Below are 25,521 nucleotides of genomic sequence, written 5' to 3'. Positions count from 1 at the left end.
TGAGAAATATTTAAAGATAGGGCTGAATTAATATTATCTCTTGAGTATAATTATTATCATTTTACTAAATTTGGTTTACCTGAAGAGGAAAAGTGACATCTTATATAGGGGTGTGTGTGTTTATGTGTGTGTGTGTGTGTGTGTATGTGTGTACTTATATAATATACACAGACATATAAGATGTAAATACTTATAAACCTCTTAATATTAAATTCTCTTAACTTTAAAATACTACATGTATTTTAGGTAACCACAATGACCCTTACAGGAGATCCAACTGTACGCTGGGGAGACAAATCTTATAACTTGATTTCCTTTTCCAATGGAGTATTTGGCTCTAGTTGTGATGTAAGTAAACTTACTGAAGTAATTTTTCTTTTCAATTGTTTAGGTTAATTTAGTGGCAATAAACTAGGTAGGCTGTTCTGTGTTCATATAAATACACACTTTTATAGCTCTGTGACATTACACTAAAAGGTTTAGTTTTGAATTCTCAGTGAAAACAGAATAGGACAAGTTATTTTCATTTGTAGTATGACTAATAGTTTGGTGTGTATCTGCAAAGTGGAAGTTGCATGTATTTTATGTAGTTAACGGATTTTAAAGAATTATGAAGCTGTTTAAAATGCACTGTTACCTATTGAGAATTAGAACCTATTTCTTTTTTTAAGATTTTAATTTATTTTTGCAAGAGATAGGTAGAGGAGAAGGGAGCATGAGTGGGGGGGGGCAGAGGAAGAAGCAGACTCCCTGCTGAGCAGGGAGCCCCATGTAGGACTCCATCCTAGGATCCAAGGATCATGACCTGAGCAGATGATTAACTGACTGACCCACCCAGGTGCCTGAATTACAACTTATTTTAAAAGATTCAGTGTATGTCTATGTTCTTTGCACAGAGTAGTAGATGTGCATATATTTCTAGGTTTTCCCAGTAATTTAATTATTTTCCTAAAATAGCACATGACCTTTGGAACATTTATTTACACTATAGATAATAAAGTGTCAGGTGCTTCTACAATTTTTTACCTTCTTATTTAAAAAAAATCTCTTTATTCTCCTGTGATCATCTTTATTAACTCTACCTTGCCATTTTCTGATGGACGTTCAAGAAGTCTGTGAACCTAGAAAATTAAAAAACAAAAAGTTGCAATATACACTTATAATCTCATTGTAAGATCTTTCGTAAAACATGGAACTGACTATAAAGTAGTGTGAGGTAGTTTTTTTGACCTGTCATATTGATCTGGGCTCAACAGCTGTATTAATCAGTATTTATTCAGTTTTAGGTGATAGAAACCTAAATTATACTGACATTAGCTTAAGAAGGTATTCGTTGGCATAGGAGTACACTTAAGTTTGGGTAAGACTGACTCCCAGTGTACAAATGCTTTCATTAGAAATTTCTTTCTCCATTTTTGGGCATTTTTTCCTATGTTTGACTTCATCTTCGGGTAGACTATCCCCTGTGATTGTTGTATCCACAATCTCATGTCTTTGCATCTCCTTTCACAGATTAGTGTTCAAATGCAAATGCCAGTTTACCATGGCTGCCCTCCCCCTTCTTCCCTGCAGTGAGTGGTTCCAACACAAGTCTTGGGAATAATGCTCACTGGTTCTTATTGGCCTTTGTCTATCATGTGCCCGTTCTGAGGAGTCAGGTACTCTTAATTACCTGACCTGGGTCACATGTTAAACCTTGGAATCTAGGGGGTAGAATCATTCTCATTCAAACCATTATAGATGTGTGGTGGTTGCCTACAGAAAAATCTCGGAAAAAGGTTAAGTGGTTGATGAGCAGGTAATAAAACTAGTTGTCTGTTATAGTAGCTCATCAGAGTGAAAGGTTGCTATGAGTGCTTTTAAAGATTTATTGTCTTTCCTCTTCCTTGGAGTTCATTGTTGACAAAATATTTCTTGTTAATTGCCTCAGTTTTCTTCTCTTGAGTTCTTTCTTTTATTCTTCTTGACTTTCTCAATCTGGTTTATATTGTCACTGTTTCCTGGCACACTATCCTTTGTGAAGTAGCTAACTACTTCCTACCATCTTCCTCTATTTCCTCCTCATACGTACTCAGACACTGCCTTCATCTTAACAGCCTTTTCCTATCTGCTGATTCTGACCCTAATGTTAAGTCTCACTTTTCCCTCCTGTGTGTGTTCTCTTCCTGTTTTAATAGTTTCATTGACTGTTTTTATATAGGTAGCTTGCAGTTAGTCTTCTTTTTTTTTTTTTTTTTTAGTTTTTGTTTAAATTCCAGTTAGTTAACATACGGTGCAATATTAGTTTCAGGTGTACAATATAGTGATTCAGCAATTCCATACATCACATAGTGCTCATCATTACAAGTGAACTCCTTAATCCCCATCACCTGTTTCACCTACCCGCTACCCACCTCCCCTCTGATAACCATCAGTTCTCTATAGTTAAGAGTCTGTTTGTCTTTCTCTTTATTTTTCCCTTTGCTCATTTGTTTTGCTTGTTAAATTCCACATATATGTGAAATCATTTGGTATGTGTCTTTCTCTGACCCATTTAGCTAAGCATAATACTCTCTAGCTCCATCCATGTTGTTGGAAATGGCAGAACTTTTTCATTTTTTATGGCTGAATAATATTCTGTTGTATATGTATACCACAGCTTCTTTACCCATTCATCAGTTGATGTAGCAGTTTTTCTTTTCTAGTTTTTACCTCTTCTCATTTTGAGAATTTTGTTTCATTGTATATTGTTCAAACTGGTTGTTATATTGTTACATAAGGTTAAGTTGTTCTCATGATCAAGAGCTCATCATCTTACTTGCCTTACTCACTTACAACCCTCAGTGCCCTCCACACAAAAAAATTGCACTACTTTGGTTTTTTTAAGTTTTTTTCCCCATTTTCTTTCTTTTCTGTTCCAGCATTCATTGTTTATGCACCACACCCAGTGCTCCATGCAATATGTGCCCTCCATAATACCCACCACCAGGCTCACCCAACCCCCCACCACCATCCCCTCCAAAACCCTGTTTGTTTCTCAGAGTCCAGAGTCTCTCATGGTTTGTCTCCCCCTCCAACTTCCCCCATCTCACTTCTCCACTCCATCTCCCCATGTCCTCCGTGTTATTCCTTAGGCTCCACAAGTAAGTGAAACCTATTATAATTGACTCTCTCTGCTTGACTTATTTCACTCAGCATAATCTCCTCAAGTCCCATCCATGTTGATACAAAAGTTGGGTATTCATCCTTTCTGATGGAGGCATAATACTCCATTGTATATATGGACCATATCTTCTTTATCCATTCGTCTGTTGAAGGGCATCATGGCTCTTTCCACAATTTGGCGACTTTGGTCATTGCTGCTATGAACATCAGGGTACATATGGCCCTTTTCACTACATCAGTATCTTTGGGGTAAATAGCCATTTGCACTACTTTGATTTTTATTAATAGTACTAAACTCTTCCTATTTGGTCAAATTCAGGATGAAAGTAACTTTAGGGATCGTCATTATCTCTGAATAAAGAATATTGGTCCCATAATAAACATACATCTCACCACAGATGAGATCTTTCTTGTAGTACGTGTATAGACATGTTTTATGTGTATGTATTAACATCCATTTATTTATAAAATTGATCTGATTATCTCTCCTTGGTAATCTGCTTTTAAAAATCCCATATTGGTTTCCCTCGTAACTTAAGATGATTGTAGAAAAAGCAATTTAACCTATGTAAAACATCATTAGTAAATTGTATATAGTTGGTCTTTGAACAACATGGGTTTGAACTGTGTGGGTCCTCTTAAATGAATTTTTTTTTTCAATAAATACATATTTTACTCTGAAAAATAAGGTAGAAGTTGCCACGTGACTAAAAGTGAAGGGAAGGTGATGGAGAGTTGCTGAGAAGGCTGGAACAGCAGGCTGTCACCTGCTTGTGGCACTCCTCATCGTACTACCTGTGCAGAGTTTGGTTCACTGAGATTTTCAACAAAAAGTTGTGAAGGGGCTGTCTCTGGAGAGGGATTCTCAGTGAGGTGCCAAGACCAGTCATTGTCCACAGCTGGCCAAGGACCACAGAATGATAATCTGCTCTCCCCCCACCCCACTATCCCTAGGGGTCCAGGAAAATACTTGGGGCAGGATATCACCAGGTAGTAATGTGGGCTATAAGGCCCAAGGTAGGAAGGAGAGCTGTCTGAGGTGCTGAAAATTCTCTACAGCAGAGAATTAATATTGCTGGGAGCAGCTTGCCAGAATTTTCCACAAGCAGAAACTGAATTAGAACCACGTGGAGGGACCGGGTGGAGAAAGCAACCTAGAGAGAAGATAACAGTGCTGTGCCTTCCCCTGTTTTCTGCCTTTCCCTGGACTCTGCTTGAAAGGAGGTTGCCCACATTCCTGGGTAGCTTTGCTAACTTTGGGTGGGGATGAGGAGATGTGTGGTGCCTTACTCTACTCCTGTACTATATAGGATTTTCCTTATGATTTTCTTAATAACACCTTATTTTCTCTGTCTTTATTGTGAGAATACAGTGTGCATAATACAACATAAAACATGCTAATTGACTGTTTTTATATTGGCAAATGTTATGTTCTGGTCAACAACAGGCAATTAGTAATTAAGTTAGTTCTGGGGAGTGAAAAGTTATATGTGGATTTTGATTGCATGGGAGGTCAGTGTTGTTCAGGGGTAAGCAGTATACTATATACTGTAAAAGTTGGTCTGTTCTAAATGCAATGCCATCTTGCTGCTGTGTTCCATTGGTGTTTAAATATGTACTTTTGTGATCACAGTGGTTAATTACATTTCCCTCTTGGGATTTAAAATCCGGGGTCAACTACTTTGTCTTCTCCATCTAGGGTTTATTATTGGGCTTTGTGAAGAGCACATAGGAAGCATGTAATAAAGAGTTAAATACTAACAGCAGTTACTGATTATTGCTGTGGTCTACATTCTGTAGGAAGCCCTTTATAAGCATTATGAAGATCATTTGTTACACCAACTATATGATTAATACCCCCACTTACAGATGAGGATTAAGTAACTTAAGAATTAAGTAACTTCAACAGTTGCACAACAGTTGAATGGTAGAGTTTGGACACAGGATTGAAACCCTATTCCTAGAAAGTATGTTACACATATTGTCTCCATATAAATTAAAAAAAAAAAGCTAAATGAACAAATAAAACATCAAGAAAGCATATGAAGTTTTCATATTTCCTCTTTTTAAAAAATTGATATTTAGCTTTCCACCATGAGATGGGTAGGTAGAATTACCAGTCAGAGATACTTTTATCCTTTAGCCTTGCTCTTTCTTACTGGGTCAAGTAAAAGAATTAGAAATTAATTTTACTGAATGAAATGAATCAAATGAAACAATATGTGATATCTCTGCAAATTCTTTGTAAAATTGTTAGATGCAGTTAGAAAATGGACTTGTCAATGACCTGTGAGTGTCATTATTGTATCAAAGGACAGATGGGGTGAGTTGCTCATGCATCTACTTCAGACCTCCCTCAAGAGTCTTTTCTGATGCTGTAGCCGCTATCTAGTTGGTAACAGTATTCATAGTATATTTCTAGGCTCCACTGGGCTATGAGATAGGCCAACAGATCTCTGTAATATTAGGGTGATACTTAAGACACCTAATTTACTCCTCTGAATGTGAACCCAGATGTGCTAGTCCATATCTTAAGCCTTCCTTCCTTCTCTCCAAGGCTGGTAGTCCCACATTCAGTTCATGAATGGTAACTGTTTAATGTAAAGTGATAGCAGTAACATAGAGGGAAAAAAACTGATGGAATTGTTGCCAAAGGACATGGAGAAAAGAAAGCAAAAATTTGTCCTCCAGAATAAATGATGGAAAAATTCACTAGCTGAAGTTCCTTCCTCTCAGTATAGCTGTTAAATCTCTAATACTCCTATAACTCAGCCCATCTTTCCAGCATTCCTTAAACATTGAGAAATATTTCTGCTGCATCTAAACACTCTTGTAGACATAAACACAAACTGATTATGCTTTTTAATGCTCACCTAGTGGCCTGTCTTTACTGATAAAGTTCATACAGTGCTCAATTTAGCCTTCAAAAAGTCTGTCATCCTCCTTTGCTTTTTGCACAGTGCTCTTCAAATTTCAGAATATCTTAGCATTGCACACATACACCTGCTTTCATTTCCAGTTTAAATAATGGTTATTTTCTCTAGATAGTTCATGGTTGCCTTACTTATACCCCCCCCCATTACCTCAAGATCCCTCATTAGGTGCTTCCAACTTTAAGTATTTGTTCCTTTGCAGCAAATAAAATACAGCAATCACTTACTGTGCTGTAGGATTTCTCTGTCCTTGGGTGAGGCATTTGAATTCTGCACTTCAGTATGTATTAAGATTGGAGGGGAGGGGAATTGAAAATAAAATATTGGGTCACGAATACATGAATACATAAAGTATTCAAAATCTTGTGTATTTTCATTTTAGCATGCTCCTTTTGATGCAATGGTTATGATAAACATCAGCCATTATATTAATGAGAAAGTTTTTGAGAATGAAGGAAGATGGAAGGTATGTTAGAAAAAATTTTTTCATTTTTTTTCCTTAATAGTTTTTTGATTTAATATTTTTAAGTCTTTTCCCTGTTTTCAGGGTTCAGAAAAAGTACGGGATATATCACTTCCAGAGGAACTTGTTTTCACTGTGGATGATAAAATACTAAACAATGTAAATCAAGCTAAAGCCCAATTTCTCAAGCAGGTAGATTTTTTAAACTTTTTTTTTTTTCTTAGATACTAATGCTTTTCTTTCTTTCAACTACCACATATAAAAATTGGGTCATCATCTGAGCACAACAACATAAAACTATTTATTTTTAAAGATTTATTTATTTAAAGAGAGAGCACAAGCACGGTGGTGGGGCTGGTGGCAGAGGGAGAGGGGGACTGAGAATCTCAAGTAGACTCCCCACTGAGCCCAGACTAATATGGGGCTCAATCTCACGACCCTTCATCATGACTTGGGCTGAAATCAAGAGTCTGATGCTAAACTGACTGGGCCACTCAGGCACCCAAATAACATTAAAACATTTTTTTAAAAAAGATCTTATTTATTTGGCAGAGATACAGTGAGAGAGGCAACACAAGCAGGGGGAGTGGGAGAGGGAGAAGCAGGCTCCCCGCTGAACAGGGAGCCTCACGCAGGGCTCTATCCCAGGACTCTGGGATCATGACCTCAGCTGAAGGCAGATGTTTAACAACTGAGCCACCGAGATGCCCCAACATTAAAACATTTTAAATTGTAGCTTTGATACCTTTAATTTCTTATATGTAATGTTTAATGCAGATGATGATTTGGTTATCTTTGGGGTATTCTTCTTAGCTGATTTTTCACTTTTCCCATTTATTTTATTTTATTTTATTTTATTTTATCTTATTTTATCTTATCTTATCTTATCTTATCTTATTTTATCTTATTTTATCTTATTTTATTTTATTTTATTTTATTTTTTGTTAGGCATCCGATCTGCAGATTGTGGTGTATCCCTTTACATCTTTTGGCAAAAACCTAACCAAGAAGAAGCTGCTTCACCCTGATACATTTATTCAGCTTGCACTTCAGCTGGCCTATTACAGACTTTATGGACGGTGAGAACCCTTCATTTTCCATTTTCAGCATCTTGAAATCCAAGGGTATATCTTTAGCATAGCTATTCCATCCTCATTCCCCAGTGTTTTTCCTGACTTTTTCCGCAAGCGGCACTGTGTCCTAATTTGGACTTCCATCATCAGTGTTTTGGAGTTTTGATGTGTGACACTTTCTACAGAGTGTCCACTGTCTTTTAAGAGAGGTTTTACTGTTCTTTGGAATTCAAATCACTTGGTTTCCTTGTAGCCTCAGTTTCCTGAGGGGTTTATGATTTTATAGATTATCCAGTTTTGACTAATTTTTAGGATAAGAGAGATGGTGTGTTGTGACTTTCTACATTTTAGGCAGGAGTAGAAGCTCTGTGATCTTGCTTTTTAAATATCCAGTCTCAGAATATGTGTCTTTAAATGGGTTTTTAGGTCATTTGCATTTAATATAGTTATCAGTAAGTTTGGGTTTAAGTCTACCATATTGCTCTCTCTTTTCTTTTTATCATATCCGATTTTTGTTTTTTTATCTTATTTTGAATTCATAGTATTTTTTAAAAATTGCTCCATTTTATCTCCATTGTCAGATATATTCTTTTGTTTTATTTTGTTTTTAGTAGTTGCACGGGGTCTATAAAATACATCTTTAATTTACCCAAGTTTACCATCAAGTAACATTTTCCACTTGAAGTGTAACATAAGAACCTTAAAACAGAATGCTTCTCCCATTTTTTATGCTGTTGTTGTATATTATACTTCTATAAAGGTAGTAAGCCTCACAATACACTGTTACTATTGACATTAAGAAGTGGATTATCTTTTTTTTCTTGTGGTAAAATATAAATTAAAAAAACCTTTCCAGGGGCACCTGGGTGGCTCAGTGGATTAAAGCTTCTGCCTTCCACTCAGGTCATGATCCCAGGGTCCTGGGATGGAGCACCGCATTGGGAGGCTGCTTCCCTTCCTCTCTCTCTGCCTGCCTCTCTGCCTACTTGTGATCTCTGTCTGTCAAATAAATAAATAAAATCTTAAAAAAACAAAAAACAAAAAAGCAACCTTTCCAGTTTAGCCATTAATTACATAATGTAGCATTAATTACATTTTCAGTGTTGTGCAAGCATCACAACTGTCTATTTGCAAGATGATTTCATTGCCTCAAAGAGAGACTATAACCATGAAACAGTAATTTCTTATTTCTCCTATTGCCTCAGCCCCTGGTAATCTCTAATCTACTTTCACTTTCTATGAACTAGATATATTCTATGAACTAGATATTCTATATATTTCCTCTAGGTGGAATCATAGGATATTTGTCTTTTTTGTCTCTGTTTTATTCAACTTAGGATAATATTTCCAAGGTTCATCCATATGATATAATAAGAACTTCATTTTTCTTTATGGCTAAATATTCCACTGTATAGATACACCACATTTTCTTTATCCATTCATCTGTTGATATTTGAGAAATCACAAGTAGGCAGAGCAGTAGGCAGAGAGAGAGGGGGAAGCAGGCTCCCTGCCGAGCTGAGAGCCTGATGCAAGGCTTGATCCCAGGACCCTGAGATCATAACCTGAGCCGAAAGCAGAGGCTTAACCCACTGAGGCACCCAGGTGCCCCATCTTCCTGGAGTTTTATAGCTGTAGCTCTTACTTTAAATCTTTGATGTGTTTTTTTTTTATTTTTTGGAGAGCAAGAGCACAAGTGGTTGGAGAGGTGGAGGAGCAGAGGGAGAGGAAGAGAAAGAATCTAGAAGCAGACTCCATGCCTGTGGAGTGTGGAGTGTGGAGCCCAATGCAGGGTTTGATCTCATGACTCTCAGATCATGACCTGAGCCAAAATCAGGAGTCAAACACTTAGCCAACTAAGCCATTCAGGCACCTGTCTTTGATGCTATTTGAATTAATTTTTGTGTATAGTATGTGGTAAGGGTCCAACTTCATTCCTTTACAAGTGAATATCTAATTTTCCTGGCATTATTATTATTTTTTTTAAGAATTTATTTATTTATTTGACAGAAATCACAAGTAGAGAGGCAGGCAGAGAGAGGAGGGAAGCAGGCTCCCCGCCAAGCAGAGAGCCCAATGTGGGGCTCGATCCCAGGACCTTGAGATCATGACCCGAGCCAAAGGCGGAGGCCCTAACCCACTGAGCCACCCAGGCGCCCCCTGGCATTATTTTTTTAAGAGACTGTTCATTGAATGGTCTAGATGTTCTTGTTTAAAAATAAGTTGATTATACGTGTAAAGATTTATTTCTGGGCTTTCAGTTCTGTTCATTGGTCTGTATGTCTCTTCTTATGTCAGTATCATACTGTTCTGATTATTGTAGCTTTGTAGTAAGTTTTGAAATGCAAAAGTGTGTGTTCTTCACCTATGTTCTTTTCAAGATTGTTTTGGCTATTCTTGAAATTCCATATGAATTTTAGGGTTAGTTTTTCCATGTTTTTCAGAAATATTGGAGTTTTGAATCTCTAAACTCCTTTGGGTAGCATTGTCACCTTAATGATAGTCTCCGATCTAAGAACACAAAGTCCTGTTCCATTTATTTATGCTTTTAAAAATTTCTTTAAACTTTCTTTTGTAGTTTCCTGTGTATAGTGTTTTTGCTTCTTTCATTAAGTTTAAACTTGAGTATATACTTTTTGATGCTATTATAAGTGGAATTGTTTTCTTAATTTTCTTTTCAGGTCATTTATTGCTAGTGTGTGGAAATGCAGCTGATTTTTGTGTGTTGGTTTTGTGTCTTTAAGCTTTGTTGAATTAGTTTATTAGTTCTAATACTCTTTTGTGGACTTGAGATCAAATAATCTGTCAATAGAGATAGTTCTGCTTTTTTTTTTTTCTTTCCTAATTTGTAGGCCTTTTATTTCTTTTGGCTTGAACACCCAATAGTATGCCGAATTATCTTTGTCATATTACTTTAGGTGGAAAGTTTTTAGTCTTTCATAATTGAGTATGATGTTAGCTGTGAGTTTTCCATAAATGTTTTTTAACATGTTGAGGAAGTTTCTTTCTATTCCTGGTATATTGAGTGTTTTTATTATGGGAGAGTGTTGGATTTTGTCAAATGCTTTTCTGTGTCAGTTATCCTGTAGGACTTACCCTTCATTCTATTACTAAGGTGTATTACACTAACTGATTTTCATTTGTTGAACCACCCTTGCATTCTAAGACTATATCCCACTTGGGCATGGCGTATTGTCTCTTTAACATGCTGCTGAATTTGGTTTGTTAGTAATTCTAAGATTTTTGCATCTTTATTTATAAAGGGGTATTGGTCTATTGTGTCTTCTTATAATAGCTATATTTTAAAGCTTTTATTTTAATTCCAGTTAGTTAACACAGTGTAATATTAGTTTCAGAATCAATTTAGCGATTCAGCACTTCCATATAATACCTGGTGCTCATCACAAGTGCACTCCATAATCCCCATCACCTATTTGACCCATCCCCCATGCACATCCCCTCTGGTAATCATCAGTTTGTTCTCTATAGTTAGTCTGTTTCTTGTTTTGCCTTATTCTCTCCCCACCACCCTGACCCTTTGCTAGTTTGTTTTGTTTTCTTAAATTCTACATATGAATGAAATCCTATGGTATTTGTCTTTCTCTGACTGACTTTGCTTAGCATAGCACTCTATTGCTTCATCCATATCATTGCAGATGGCAAGGTTTCATTCTTTTTTATGGCTGAGTAATCTACACACACTATATCTTCTTTACCCATTCATCACTCAATGGACATTTTATCTGTTTCCATAATTTGACTTTTGTAGATAATACTGCTGTAAACATTGGGGTGTATGTGCCCCCTCGAATCACTATGTTTATGTCCTTTGTATAAATACCCAGTCATGCGATTGCTAGATTGTAGGGTAGTTCTATTTTTAACTTTTTGAGGAAACTCCATACTGTTTTCCAGAGTGGCTGCACCAGTTTGCATCACCAACAGTGCCAAAGAGTTTTCTTTCTCTACATCCTCACCAATACCTATAAAACCCACAGTTTGTTTCTCAGAGTCCAGAGTCTCTCATGGTTTGTCTCCCCCTCCAATTTCCCTAACTCACTTCTCCTCTCCATCTCCCAATGTCCTCTGTGTTATTCCTTATGCTTCACAAGTAAGTGAAACCATATGATAATTGACCCTCTCTGCTTGACTTATTTCACTCAGCATAATCCCCTCATGTCCTGTCCATGTTGATACAAAAGTTGGGTATTCATCCTTTCTGATGGAGGCATAATACTCCATTGTATATATGGACCATATCTTCTTTATCCATTCATCTTTTTTTTTTTTTTTAAGATTTTATTTATTTATTTGACAGAGAGATGACGAGCAGGCAGAGAAGCAGGCAGAGAGAGAGGAGGAAGCAGGCTCGCTGCTGAGCAGAGAGCCCGATGTGGGTCTCGATCCCAGGATTCTGGGATCATGACCTGAGCCGAAGTCAGAGGCTTTAACCACTGAGCCACCGAGGTGCCCCTCCATTCATCTTTTGAAGGGCATCTTGGCTCTTTCCACAGTTTGGCAACTGTGGCCATTGCTGCTATGAACATTGGGGTACAGATGGCCCTGCTTTTCACTACATCTGTATCTTTGGGGCAAATACCCAAAAATGCAATTGCAGGGTCATAGGGTAGCTCTATTTTTAATTTTTTGAGGAATCTCCACACTGTTTTCCAAAGTGGTTGTATCAACTTACATTCCCACCAACAGTGTAAGAGTGTTCCCCTTTCTCCACATCCTCTCCAACACTTGTTTCCTGTCCTGCTAATTTTGGCCATTGTAACTGGTGTAAGGTGGTATCTCAGTGTGGTTTTGATTTGAATTTCCCTGATGGCTAATGATGATAAACTTTTTTTCATGTGTCTGTTAGCCTTTTGTATGTCTTCTTTGGAGAAATGTCATTCATGTCTTCTGCCCATTTTTTGACATGATTATGTTTTTTGGGTGTTGATTTTGAGGAGTTCTTTTTAGATCTTGGACATCAGCTCTTGTCTGTAGTGTTATTTGCGAATATCTTCTACCATTCCTTGTGTTGCCTCTTTGTTTTGTTGACTGTTTTGTTTGCTGTGCAGAAAATTTTGATCTTGATGAAGTCCCAAAAGTTCATTTTCACTTTTGTTTCCTTTGCCTTTGGGGACATGTCTTGAAAGAATTTGCTGTGGCTGAAGATCCTCCAGGATTTTGATAGATTCCTGCCTTACATTGAGGTCTTTTATCCCATTTCGAGTTTATCTTTGTGTATTGTGTAAGGGAATGGTTGAGTTTCATTCTTCTATACATAGCTCTCCAATTTTCCCGGCACCATTTATTGAAGAGACTTTTTTCCACCATATATTTTTTCCTGCTTTGTCGAAGACTATTTGACCATAGAGTTGAGGGTCCATATCTAGGCTCTCTACTCCGTTGCACTGGTCAATGTGTCTGTTTTTGTGCCAGTACCATGCTGTCTTGGTAATCACAGCTTTGTAGTCAAGCTTGAAATCAGGCAACATGATGCCCCCAGTTTTGTTTTTCAACAATTCAGGGTCCCTTAGCAATTCAGGGTCTCTTCTGGTTCCATATAAATTTTAGGATTGTTTGTTCCAGCTCTTTGAAAAATACTGGTGGAATTTTGAAAGTATAGATTGCTCTAGGCAGTACAGACATTTTAACAATGTTTATTCTTCTGATCCATGAGCATAGAATGCTCTTCCATCTTTTGTGTCTTCTTCATTTTCTTTGATGAGTGTTCTGTAGTTCCTTGAGTACAGATCCTTTACCTCTTTGGTTAGGTTTATTCCCAGATACCTTATAGTTCTTGGTGCTATAGTAAATGGAATCGATTCTCTAATTTTCCTTTCTATATTTTCATTGTTAGTGTTGTCTTTGTTTTTGGTAGGAGGGTAATGCTGGCCTCCCTTTAGTTAGGAAATGTTCCTTCCTTTTTAGTTTTTTGGAGGAATTTGAAAAGGATTGGTGTTTATTTTTTAAGTCTTAGAATTCATCGATGAAGTTACGTGATCTAGGACTTCTGTTTGTGGTGAGGTTGTTGAGTACACATTCATTTCCTTACTTGAAGTAGATTCAGATTTTCTTTTTTCCTTGAGTCAGAATATGTCTGTTTAATCTAGGGTATCCAGTTTATTGGTTTACAGTTATTCATAGTATTCCCTTAAAATCCTTTTTAGTTCTGTAAAGGAGGTAATACCCTCTCTTTCATAACTAATTTTAGTAATTGGAGTTTTTACCCTTTATTTTCTTAATCATTGTAGCTAAATGTTGTCAGTTTTGTTGAGCTTTTCAAAGAATCAAGTTTAGTTAACTTTCTCTAATTTTTAATTTATCTATTTTGGTTATTTCTAGTCTTAATTATTTTCTTCCTTTTGCTGGCTTTGGGTCTACTTTGCTCTCCTTTTTTCCAGTTCCTCAAGGTGTGCCCTTAGTCTGTTGATTTGTAGGGGCTTCTTCCCCCCCAATACAGGTATTTACAGCCATAAACTTCCCTTTGAACACTTTTCATTCTATAGGTTTGGTAGGTTGTGTTTTCATTTTCATTCTTCTCAAGGCGTTTTCTAATTTCCCTTGTGATTTCTCCCTTTCCCAATTTGTTGTTTGTGTCTTGTTGGATGTCTTCATATTTGTGAATCTTCCAGTTGTTCTTCTGTTATGATTTCTGGCTTCATTTCATTGTCATTGAAAAAGATACTGTTTATGATTTCAGTATTTTTAAATTTATTGAGGCTTGTTTTGTGGCCTCCTCACTGGTCTTTCCTGGAGAGTGTTCCATGTGCACTTGAGAAGAATTGGTATTCTACTGTTCGGAAGTGGCATGTTCTATATATGTCTCTTAGGTCTGGTTATTTTATTTATTTATTTATTTTTTAGATTTTATTTATTTATTTGACAGAGAGAGAGACCACAAGTAGGCAGAGAGGCAGGCAGAGAGAGAGAGGAAGAAGCAGGCTCCCCGCGGAGCAGAGAGCCTGCTGTGGGGCTCGATCCCAGGACCCTGGGATCATGACCTGAGCCGAAGGCAGAGGCTTTAACCCACTGAGCCACCCAGGCGCCCTAGGTCTGGTTATTGATACTATTGTTCAAGTTCTCTGTTACCTTATTTATCTCCAATCTACATGGGCTATCTCAGTTATCAAAAGTTCGATATTAAAGTCTCCAGCTGCCACTGGAGAGTTGTTTAGTTGTCTCTTCAATTCTCCCAGTATTTGCTTCATATGTTTTAGGGCTCTTTTTAGGTGCATATATTTTTATAATTGTTATGTCTTCTTGATGAATTAAGCCTTTCATTAATATATAGTGTCCTGTTTGCCTCTTAACTCTTGACTTAAAAGCTATTTTGTCTGATAATAACATAGCCACTCCAGCTCTTGTACTTACTATTTTTAGGGAATATCTATTTTGTCCTTTTACTTTTAACCTCTTAATGACTTTTTATCTACAGTGAATATAAGATACTAGATTATGGGGTTTTTTTTAATCCATTCTGTCAATCTCTGCCTTTGATTGAATATTTACATTTAAAATAGTTACTGTTAAAGAAATATTTCCTTATGCCACCTAGCTCTGTTTTCTGTAGGTCTTATTTGGTTTTTGTTTCTAAACTCTTCTGCTACCTCTTTTTTATTTGTTTGATTATTATTATTATTTTTTTTTTACAGTGTACCATTTTGGTTCCCTTCTTTTTCTTTCTTTCTTTTTTTTTTTATTTCAGCTTGCTATATATATATATATATATTTTTTCTTTTATTTCTTTTCAGCGTAACAGTATTCATTGTTTTTGCAGCACACCCAGTGCTCCATGCAATCCATGCCCTCTCCAATACCCACCACCTGGTTCCCTTAACCTCCCACCCCCCGCCCCTTCAACACCCTCAGATTGTTTTTCAGAGTCCATAGTCTCTCATGGTTCACCTCATTTTTTATCTATTTTATTCACGATTACTTGGAGAATACAATTCATATTTTACATTTGTAACAACCTCATTGAATAATAGCTTAGTTTAGTAGTATACAAAACTCTGCTTCTGTACATCTCTATACTCTATTTTGTTAACGATTACATCTTTATACATTGTGTGCCCATTGATACAGGTTTATATTATTGTTTTATGCATTTGACTTTTAAATGAAAGAAAAATAACTATTAAACATGTTGCTCTGTCTCCCATGTTCTCCATAAACTCGGAGTTAGATCTAGAGACTTGAGACTAAGAATCAGTTATTTTTATTATTTTTTATGACAGTACATCAAGTAATTAACATCATTTGTTTTCTGTTTCATCCTGTTGAGACTGAGTGGATTTGTAAACCAATGTCCATTATAAAGTTTCCTCCCTGAGTTTTTTACCTAATGGTTTTAGTAGGCATTGATGATCATAACCAAGATATATTATTTTGTTAGAGGTTAGAGTGCAGTGATATTTTAACTTACTGCTTTTATTTTTAATCTTTTTTTTTTTTTTTTTTTAAAGAATGTTAGTTTTAAGTTTTCATTTATACTTTCTCCTCTTCATATTTGAAAAGGATACTATTTCAGCTCAGGGAGATAGCTTTATAGATACACTGGGCAGAAGAGGCTTAGTAATTCTGTTCGAGCCTTCTTAATGCCCATGTTCACATCTTTTCCTCTCACTCCATTTGATCTCTTTAACTCTGGATTCCAACCACCAGAAATAATGTTACATAAATAAGAGAGCTCTATATCTAAAATTGTTTACATCATTCTTCAACTCAGGAAAACAGTCATCACTCTGGGGAACTTCTTAGAGAATGCTTTTACTTCATCCTGTAGTGATTCATATAGTGTATGAAGGAACTAAAGGCCAGGGACTCGGTATTATCTATTGCTGTGTAACAGTTATCACAAACTCATTTGGCATAAGACAGTAAATGTTATTTCATATTTTCTGTCACACAAGAACCCAGGTGCAGGCTTCCTGGGTGCGTCTACCTTCAAGTTTCCTGAAGTTATAGTTAGAGTGTCATTCAGCTCTCTTCTCATTTGAAGGTGTTCCTCAGAGGGGATCTGCTTCCAAGCTCACTTGTGATTATTAGCGGAGATCACTTCCTTCCAGGCTATTTTCCAGAGGCAACCCTCAGTTTCTCATCCTCTGGGCCTTTCTGTAGGGCACCTTCCAGCGAGGCAGCCTGCTTTCCTCATATTAAGGAAGTGAGAGTGATTCTGATCTCTCTTTGTAACCTAATTTCAAAAGTGACATCCCGTCACTTTTATCCTGCTCTTTTCATTAGGAGCAAATTACAAGTCCATCTCACACTCAAACTGAGGAGTTACACAGAGTATTACTACCAGGAGGCAGGGATCACTGGGGGTGCTTCTTAGAGGCTACCTACCACAGATGCACTGTGGTATAGAACCTGACCACAGCCAAGCCTTGGAAGGAAGGAAGCCATGGTGTCCCAGACCCTGTAGATCAGAGTATTTTTTTACTCTTTGATTATTGAAAGTAGTCTCTTGGTTACTAAAAGTCACAACAGTGGCCTGTAGTGTAGAACTTAGTCTCTGACCAAAGCCAGCTTTATTAGGTAAGGTTTTTTTGTAATAATATTTGAGTATTTTCTTTGTTATGACACTTTCTTTTATTTTCATTTTTTCTTGTAGCCCTGGCAGCTGCTATGAGACAGCTACGACAAGATGCTTTTATCATGGCCGTACAGAGACTATGCGCTCGTGTACTATAGAAGCGCTCCGGTGGTGTCAGTCCATGCTGGATCCTTCTACTGGTGTGAGTATTGAAAAGTTATTATTTACTTGTTTACAGGGACCTTAGTCCTTGAATAACCAACTTCTTTGCTTCAGTTCCCCTGGATCAGTAAAATAGTTTCAGATATTTGTCCCTCAGGTGTTTAAAGCATTCATTCACTGTATATACTTGGAAAGAATATGAAACAGGAAAGACCTGAGAAGAAGCTCAGTTGTGTCACTTTCTGGGCAAAGTATCTTTGATACTATGAATATTTTACTATTATTGATCTACCTTTAGGATAACACCAGTGAAGTACAGACTATCCTAAAGTGCCTTAAAAAGACGCTTTTCCTTGATATGGTTGAAAGGTTTTGAAATCACAGATTCTTGTTTTCATGTATTAGAACCAGAACAGTTATGTTTTGCTTTATACTTCTTCTTTTTTTCAAAGCAGTCTCTCTACCTAGTGTGGGGCTTGAACTCACAACCCTGGATTAAGAGTCACATATGTCCCTTACCATCTAAGCCAGCCAGGCACCCCTGTAATTTTTTTTTTTTAAGCCATTTAGACAATAGGGTGGTTCCCTTCCACTGCTGTTTTGGTATTGTATTTGTTATTTAGTTTTGATAGACAAGGTTATATATATGTTCATTTATTTTAATAGCATAGAACTATTTCATTATTATTTTGAACAGCTCTGTGTTTTGAAATCATAGTTGCTTCTGTCTTTACACTTATGAATATCACTTCAGTGTTGCCCACAAATTTCTATTTTCCTTCCTTAGAAAGAAATAATCAAGATGAAGGATGATATAGGAAAGAAAAGGCAGTAGAAGAAGTAAGGAAAATATGTAGAAACCTGTGTCTCAGCATCTTCATAGAAATCTTTTCTCTTTCAGATTTCTCAAATTATGTTCAATCATGTTGAATTCAGGGTTTTTAAAATTTGGTTTCTGTATAGTTTACTGAAGTATTGTCTTGATTTTTAACACAGCTTCTTGAGAGGCAGCAGAAGATGTTACAAGCTTTTGCAAAACATAATAAAATGATGAAAGATTTTTCAGCTGGAAAAGGTACTTATATTGGAATTATTCTGACTTTAAAAAATTCTCTCATGTTGAAATATTTTTTTCCTATCTTCATACTTCGGGTTTCATTGCAGGATTTGACCGTCATCTTTTAGGGCTTTTACTCATAGCAAAAGAGGAAGGTCTTCCTGTTCCAGAACTCTTTACAGACCCTCTTTTCTCCAAAAGGTAATATGATATAGTGTTTTATAACTTGATCCATCAGAACCTTTTTTCTGAAGGTTAAAAGCTCTTCAGAAGTAATGTAAGTTTCTGTAAGCCTAGTAAAATAACCTCTCTTTATGCCACACAGTGGAGGAGGTGGAAACTTTGTTCTCTCAACAAGTCTGGTTGGTTATTTTGAAATCCAGGGAGTGGCAGTTCCCATGGTCCACAATGGCTATGGATTTTTCTACCATATCAGAGATGACAGGTAAGGCTGTTAGGCGTTTAATGTGTGTTTGTTTTTCTGTCCAGTTTTTGGGACACTTGGCAAAACAGTCCTTTAGGTGTTTTGTGCAGAACACCATTTAAGGTTGACTCAGTGACATACCATCATCATTCTCAAAACCCAGTACACATATTAGCATATTTGTTCCACCCAACATGTTTTATGCTAAGTTCAGTTAAAATTTGATTGCCTATAAATGTGTGGTGGTTCATATAGTCATATATAGTACTGATGTGACCAAGATAAAGATTGGTAAATTAATTTATATTTAAAAAAAAAAAAGAATGTTTTACCAATTCCTATACATTTCATTTGTGTTGTATGAGGTTTATGGAGAGAGTGAGAAAGAAAATGTTATAACCTGGTAGGTGGAGAACAAGGTAATATGAAATTGGCAGAAAGGCTTGGGAGGTCCTCATTCACATAGTCTGGCCGTCTCCTCTCAGAGGTCTTTGGTAGCTTGGGGGCCTTTATAAAAAATAAAGTGGCTACATCTAGCACGGTGAATAGACGATAGGTGCAGAGGCTTCAGTTGGAATGTAAAAAATTAGAATGATCATATGTAGACATATTTCAATGGGTAATGTTTTTATACTTTAAATTTTTGAAAGAGCTTACAGTCAGTGTTATTGTTCAAAATTTTATTATCGGTCTCCATGTCAAATGTCACCTGTGCATAGCATGTTATACCAGTGTTACCTGTATTTGTTAGCATCTACATCCTAAATTAGCCATTCCCATAATATTCAGTTTATGTACATTAATGTACAAATTAAAGGGTAAATTACAGAGGTTAAACATAGATCTTACTCTTTTTTTCGTAATAAAGGGTCAAAGGTGTAAAATCATCATCAGGCACAGAGAATAAGTAAGCATTCTATCATATTTACTGACGCATCTGGATACTGTATTGCGCACACTGACAGGAGTTCCAGCCAGACACACCTCAGCTGTCTGACTTAAGAAAAAGTCCTGATCCTGGGGCAGAACTTACATTCACTCATTCACGAAGTATGTAGTGAGAACTTGTTTTTTACATACTGAGGACACAAGACAGACAAGATTTCCCTCTTAAAGATTTTGTTTTTTTTTTACTCGGGAAAAGAGACAAAAACAAGCAAGATAACTAGTGAAGGATGCTGCGAAGGGAATAAGCAAGTTGATAAGGTGATAGAGACAATCTGTGGGCGGGAGTGGAGCATTGCTTCATTTAGTGTGGTCAGAGAGGGCCAGCAGAGCAGAGATGTTGAGGAGGAGAGGGAATTAACCCCATGAATAACCAGGAATACAGCTCTCCAGACTTTGATCGCTGCCAGCTGTCTCCAGTGCCACCCGCCAGGCTGAGCCACTGCCTTCTCCCACGTAGGTTGTTGCAACAGGTTCTCCTGCGGTCTTCCTGCTTCAGCCTTTCCTTCCCTTCAGAACACTGTCTACACAAAACCCTTTGATGCCCTTTTAAAAATGCCCTTCTGCTCAAAATCCTCCAAGAGTTTCTTATTTCACTCACAGTAAAATCCAAAGGCCTCCTACGAGATCCTGCGTGATCAGGCTGTCATTCACCACTCTGACCTTACGTTCTACAGTGCTCCTCCTGTTTCATTCCACTCCAGACACTTTTGTTTTCTTGTACCTTGAATATAGCAAGCAGGCTCCCTCCTCATGGCATTTGCAGTTACGATTTTCTCTGTCTCCTGCTGTTCCTTGAAATATATGTAAGGATCACTCCTTTACTTCATGCAGGTATTTGATTAAAATTTGCTGCCATCTGGGAGGCCTCCTCTGATGATCTGTAATAGCACTCCCTGCCTCCCTCACCTGCTACATTTTCTTTGTAACACGACGATCCAGTGGGTATACATATTTGTTGGTATAGCAATCTTTCTTCCTTTCCTAGAATATAAACCCATAAGAACAGTTTTTGATTTGTTTATTGCTGTATTCCCACCTTTGTAACCATGCCTTGTAAATAATACATGTTTTCACAATGATTTTGTTGCTGAACATAATTATATGGTCCTCAGTTAGGACGTGGCCTGACATTTATAAGGAACAGAAAGAGGTATTATGGCTATAAATTAGCAATTAAGTTGCAGTGGTGGGGGTTGGTAGAAGAAGTTGAAGAGAGGTAGGTATGAGCTGCATCTTGGAGGACAGTATTTTCAACTCTGAGTGCACATTAGAATCACCTAGAAAGCTCTAAAAATATTTCTTTTGGAAACACTGATTTGTTTGGGGTGGTCAGTTGATAATAGGGCCTTGTGAGATGGTAAGGAGTGGAGATTTTCTCCTAAGGATAATGGGAGCATTTTACCAGCTTTTAAGCATGAAATGTACACATGTATAAGGGACTTGCATGTATAAGGGACTTTTGGCTCTTACATGAAATATAAATAAGGTGGAAAGTAACAGCAAGAATGAGATGAGAGAACTTAGCATAAACAATAAGTTGGACAAGGCAGGAGGTAATGAAGGTGGAGAGAAGTGGAGGGATTTGAGAGCAACTTTGGAGGTGACTTAACTGATGAATTGGTGATTTCGATGGTAGCATTTACTGGAATGAAGAAAATTTGGGGAGGACTGTGGTCGGGGCATGTTAGGGTAGAATTTTGTTTTATACATGTTGATTTTGTTTCATCTCATAAGGAAGGTATTATCTTCATATATGAGAGGATGTGTCAGTAGGCATATGGTTACATGACTGTGAAGCTCACAAAAGAGATCAGAGCTAGAGTTACACATTTATAAGTCATTACAATGAATACATAAAAAAATAGTTTCCAAATGAAATACATGGAAACTATCTGGAAAGCTTTTTCATTCATTGTTTAACTTGAGAATTGTATGTCTTTACAGAAAATTGGTTTATTTTTGAAATAGCATTTTATTTTAAATGTACTGCATGCTTATAAAAATCAGTAAAAGAATGAAAAAGAACAGAGTCATCTACAATTAAAAGACAAAAACTGTTAGAATGTTTCTAATCTACAATGCATATAGTATATAATTTCTGTAAGTTTGGATCACATTTTAAATATTTTAATGTCCTTTTTGGGAAATTCACTTCCACTTAACATTATTTCAAGCAATTTCCACTGCCGTTAAATATGCTTTGAGTTTTTTATTTGACAAAAAGACAGTGAAAGAGGGAATACAAGCAGGTGGAATGGGAGAGGGAGAAGCAGACTTCCTGCTGAGGAGAGAGCCCAATGAGGGTCTCGATCCCAGGACCGTGGAATCATGACCTCAGCCAAAGGCAGAGGCTTAACAACTGAGCCACGCAGGCGCCTCATAATTTGAGATATTTTAGTGGTTGAATAATGTTTCACAGATTTCCATAATTTATGTAACTGTCTCCCTATTTTCAGTTTTTCATCATTACAAATAATGTATAATAGTATATACTCATTTCATCACATCATTGCAAACTCTAGGCATTATAAATCATTGTTGACTAGGTCTATAGGCAAAAATAACACAATTTGAATGCTTACAAAGCGAATTTTCTCTTAATTGACATCTGTGTACATTCTTTTGTAAACTGCATATAGGAAAGCTTTCCATGATTTAGAAATATAACTGAATTTTAAGAAATTTCAATACTTAAATACCAGTTGTTAATCATTGCAAAGAAATATATTTAGATGTTGCTAAATATTTGAGAACTGTATGCACAGTGTAGTTGGAAAATGATGGGTGATCATGAATCACTAGATGAAAACAAGGCAGAACTTTCTTTGGGTTCCTGTATACATTTCAGCAAATATAATCCAGTCAAACATTGGTTTCATCATTATACACTGGGCCAGAGCATGTTTTTATTTCATTCTGCTTAATCAAAAGCACATGCTGAAGTTTTAATTTATTGTCTTTTTTAATGATGTGAACATTGCATGATTGGCCACAAGCTTTACATTGTACAACAGCATTTTGATTTTAATTTATGCTTAATGCATTTTGCTATAAAAATCTGAGTGTCTGGAAAGGGGAGGGCTAGTTTCAAGAGAGTTCGAACTGCCACATAGGGGATTATTACTATTTTTATAGTAATTATTATTATTTTAAATCAGGAGAATATAGAGGGAGATGACTTATCCCAAGAGAGTTTCTGTCTGGCTTTTCTAGAAACATCTTTCCTTTCCTCTTATCCTTTCTCTAATTTTTTCTTTCTTGAATGGTCTTCAAGCACTATATTCTTTAAAAATAGTCTCATTGCAGACGGTGGTGTGAATTCACCCTCCAGCTCATTACATTAGGAAATGTTAGGAAGGTTTTTTGTTGTTCTTGTTATTTTTGGAAGAGGCGGGTGGGTTGTTTGAACACACTAATACCTTACTCCAGAGCACGCTTTGATCTCTGGCCAATTTTTTGTTTTCTTTTGTCCTTACTCTCCAGTCACACAGTAGATTAGGTATTCCTAGCATTATGTATACATATGGCTTTACCCTTCAGTTGTGTCCAGTAACATTTACCTAATGTCAGTAAGAATTCACACTTGATAAGTGAATAACTAGATGGAGTAAAGCTCATGGCTATATTTGTCATCAGCATTTGGAACCTCTTTGTGTTGTGATTTTTGTGTAGTCCTCACTAATTTTTTCTTTGTGCTTCACAGGTTTGTTGTGGCTTGTTCAGCCTGGAAATCATGTCCAGAGACTGATGCAGAAAAGCTAGTTCTGCTGGTGTTTCAGGCTTTCCATGATATGATGCGGCTGATGAACACTGCTCATCTTTAGAAACTAAACATTTATTTAGCATTTATAAAAATATTAAGTGGGGTGTGGAGAATGGGTTGGTGATGTGATAGGAAGGAATATTAAAGGAAACTTGTTAAATGTAGAAATTAGTAGAATCATGCTCTCTAAATTTATTCTAACATAGGAAGAAAAAAATGATTTTTAAGCTTCTACTGATGCAGTAGCAATACAAATTGATATAATGAAATATAGAACTATGCAAAAGTTGAAGATAAGTCTCAACAATGCAAATCTACAAATTTTAATAATGCAAGTCTTAGAAGGATTTTTGTTGGTTACCTATATAGGTTATAAATCCTGTCTCTGAACATCATTATAGGGTCTGCCAAGCACTTTAACATTTCCTAGTTGCCACAGGGTATGGAATACATGATTAGATGTTAACTTCCCTGAAATCATTGCCTTCCACATTCACCACAGGGATACAAGGCTATTATGTTTGATGGGAAAGACCACTACAGTTAAATGATCATCTAAAAGTAGACTTAGTGTTGGACAGAAGAATTAGAGGAAGGTTTATACTCCGAAGCACACACAGAAAAACCCTAAAAAATTCATTATTGTATATTGTATTTAGGTTTTTGAATATAAAATTAAAGCACTTATTTTTAAAATTAGAGTTAGTAACTTGAAGATTACTGAATCAAATTCTCAGGATTTTACAAGTTTTTCCCCTGCTTTTCAAAATAGAAAATAAAGTTCTCAATCATGTAACTTCTTGTTTGGTGTTTGGATACAGAATCTACTCCTGGGGCGCCTGCGTGGCTCAGTGGGTTAAGCCTCTGCCTGTGGCTCAGGTCATGATCTCAGGGTCCTGGGATCTAGCCCCACATCGAGCTCTCTGCTCAGCGGGGAGCCTGCTTTCCCCCCTCTCTCTGCCTGCCTCTCTGCCTACTTGTGCTCTCTCTCTGTCAAATAAATTAAAAAAAAAAAAAAGAATCTACTCCTGTTTGACCTTACACTTTCTGATCTAAGTTATGTGTTACTGTGTAAAAAAAAAACTACCCTAAACTTACTGTCTTAAATCAATTTATTATTTCTCATGGTTGTATCAGTTGATTGTGCCCAGATGGGTCGTTCTTCTGGTTTTGCTGTAGTTTATTTATGCAGCTGCACTCCTGAGCGTACTGGGCTGAGGCTGTAAAGTTGGAGATGCCTCCCCCCACTGCCTGGGGACTTGGCACCTGGGACTCTGTCCACGTGCTCTCTGATGATTCAGTATTCTAGCCTTGACTTAGGTACTTGGCAGCAGGAGTGTACCAAGAGAAAGGGAGCATCTGCAAGGCCTCGTGAGGCCTATCCCCTGAAGTCCCAGGATATTATTTACTTTGCATTTTATTGGTGAAAAGTTGCAACGTCAGTCTAGATTCAAGGAGTGGCGGCAAAGTGTCATTTCTTGTTAGGAGAAACTGCAAAGTCATTTTGTAAATGTAGATAAGTAGGCGCATTTACTGAGGGCTGTTTTTTTAAATTTTTAAATAAACATATAATGTATTATTAGCCCCAGGGGTACAGGTCTGTGAATCGCCAGGTTTACACACTTCACAGCACTCACCATAGCACATACCCTCCCCAATGTCCATAACCCCACCCCCCTCTCCCAACCCCCCTCCCCCCAGCAACCCTCAGTTTGTTTTGAGATTAAGAGTCTCTTATGGTTTGTCTCCCTCCCAATCCCAACTTGTTTCATTTACTCTTTCCCTACCCCATTAACCCCCCATGTTGCATCTCCTCTCCCTCATATCAGGGAGATCATATGATAGTTGTCTTTCTCCGATTGACTTACTTCGTTCAGCATAATACCCTCTAGTTCCGTCCACGTCGTCGCAAATGGCAAGATTTCATTTCTTTTGATGGCTGCATAGTATTCCATTGTGTATATATACCACATCTTTATCCATTCATCTGTTGATGGACATCTAGGTTCTTTCCATAGTTTG

The 25,521-nt window shown here is 37.0% G+C and overlaps 1 protein-coding gene across 1 annotated transcript in view; it reads left to right on the top strand.

Annotated features, from left to right (window-relative positions):
* Nucleotides 1–24,295, top strand: part of CROT (carnitine O-octanoyltransferase) — a 46,172-nt gene extending 21,877 nt beyond the window's left edge. Inside the window, exons 9-17 of the mRNA XM_032876105.1 lie at nt 247–348; nt 6,460–6,543; nt 6,625–6,732; nt 7,489–7,619; nt 17,224–17,347; nt 18,304–18,382; nt 18,472–18,565; nt 18,690–18,809; nt 23,440–24,295. Of these exons, the coding sequence (XP_032731996.1) occupies nt 247–348; nt 6,460–6,543; nt 6,625–6,732; nt 7,489–7,619; nt 17,224–17,347; nt 18,304–18,382; nt 18,472–18,565; nt 18,690–18,809; nt 23,440–23,560 (963 nt within the window). The 3' untranslated portion in view covers nt 23,561–24,295. The remainder of the gene's footprint in view (nt 1–246; nt 349–6,459; nt 6,544–6,624; nt 6,733–7,488; nt 7,620–17,223; nt 17,348–18,303; nt 18,383–18,471; nt 18,566–18,689; nt 18,810–23,439) is intronic.
* The last annotated feature ends 1,226 nt before the right edge of the window (nt 24,296–25,521 follow it).

Source organism: Lontra canadensis, unplaced genomic scaffold (genome assembly GCF_010015895.1).
Source record: "Lontra canadensis isolate GAN:19392208 unplaced genomic scaffold, GSC_riverotter_1.0 scaffold2, whole genome shotgun sequence".
Lineage (NCBI taxonomy): Eukaryota > Metazoa > Chordata > Mammalia > Carnivora > Mustelidae > Lontra > Lontra canadensis.
Note: the sequence above shows the minus strand (reverse complement) of the source record. Positions and strands in the feature narration are given on the sequence as shown.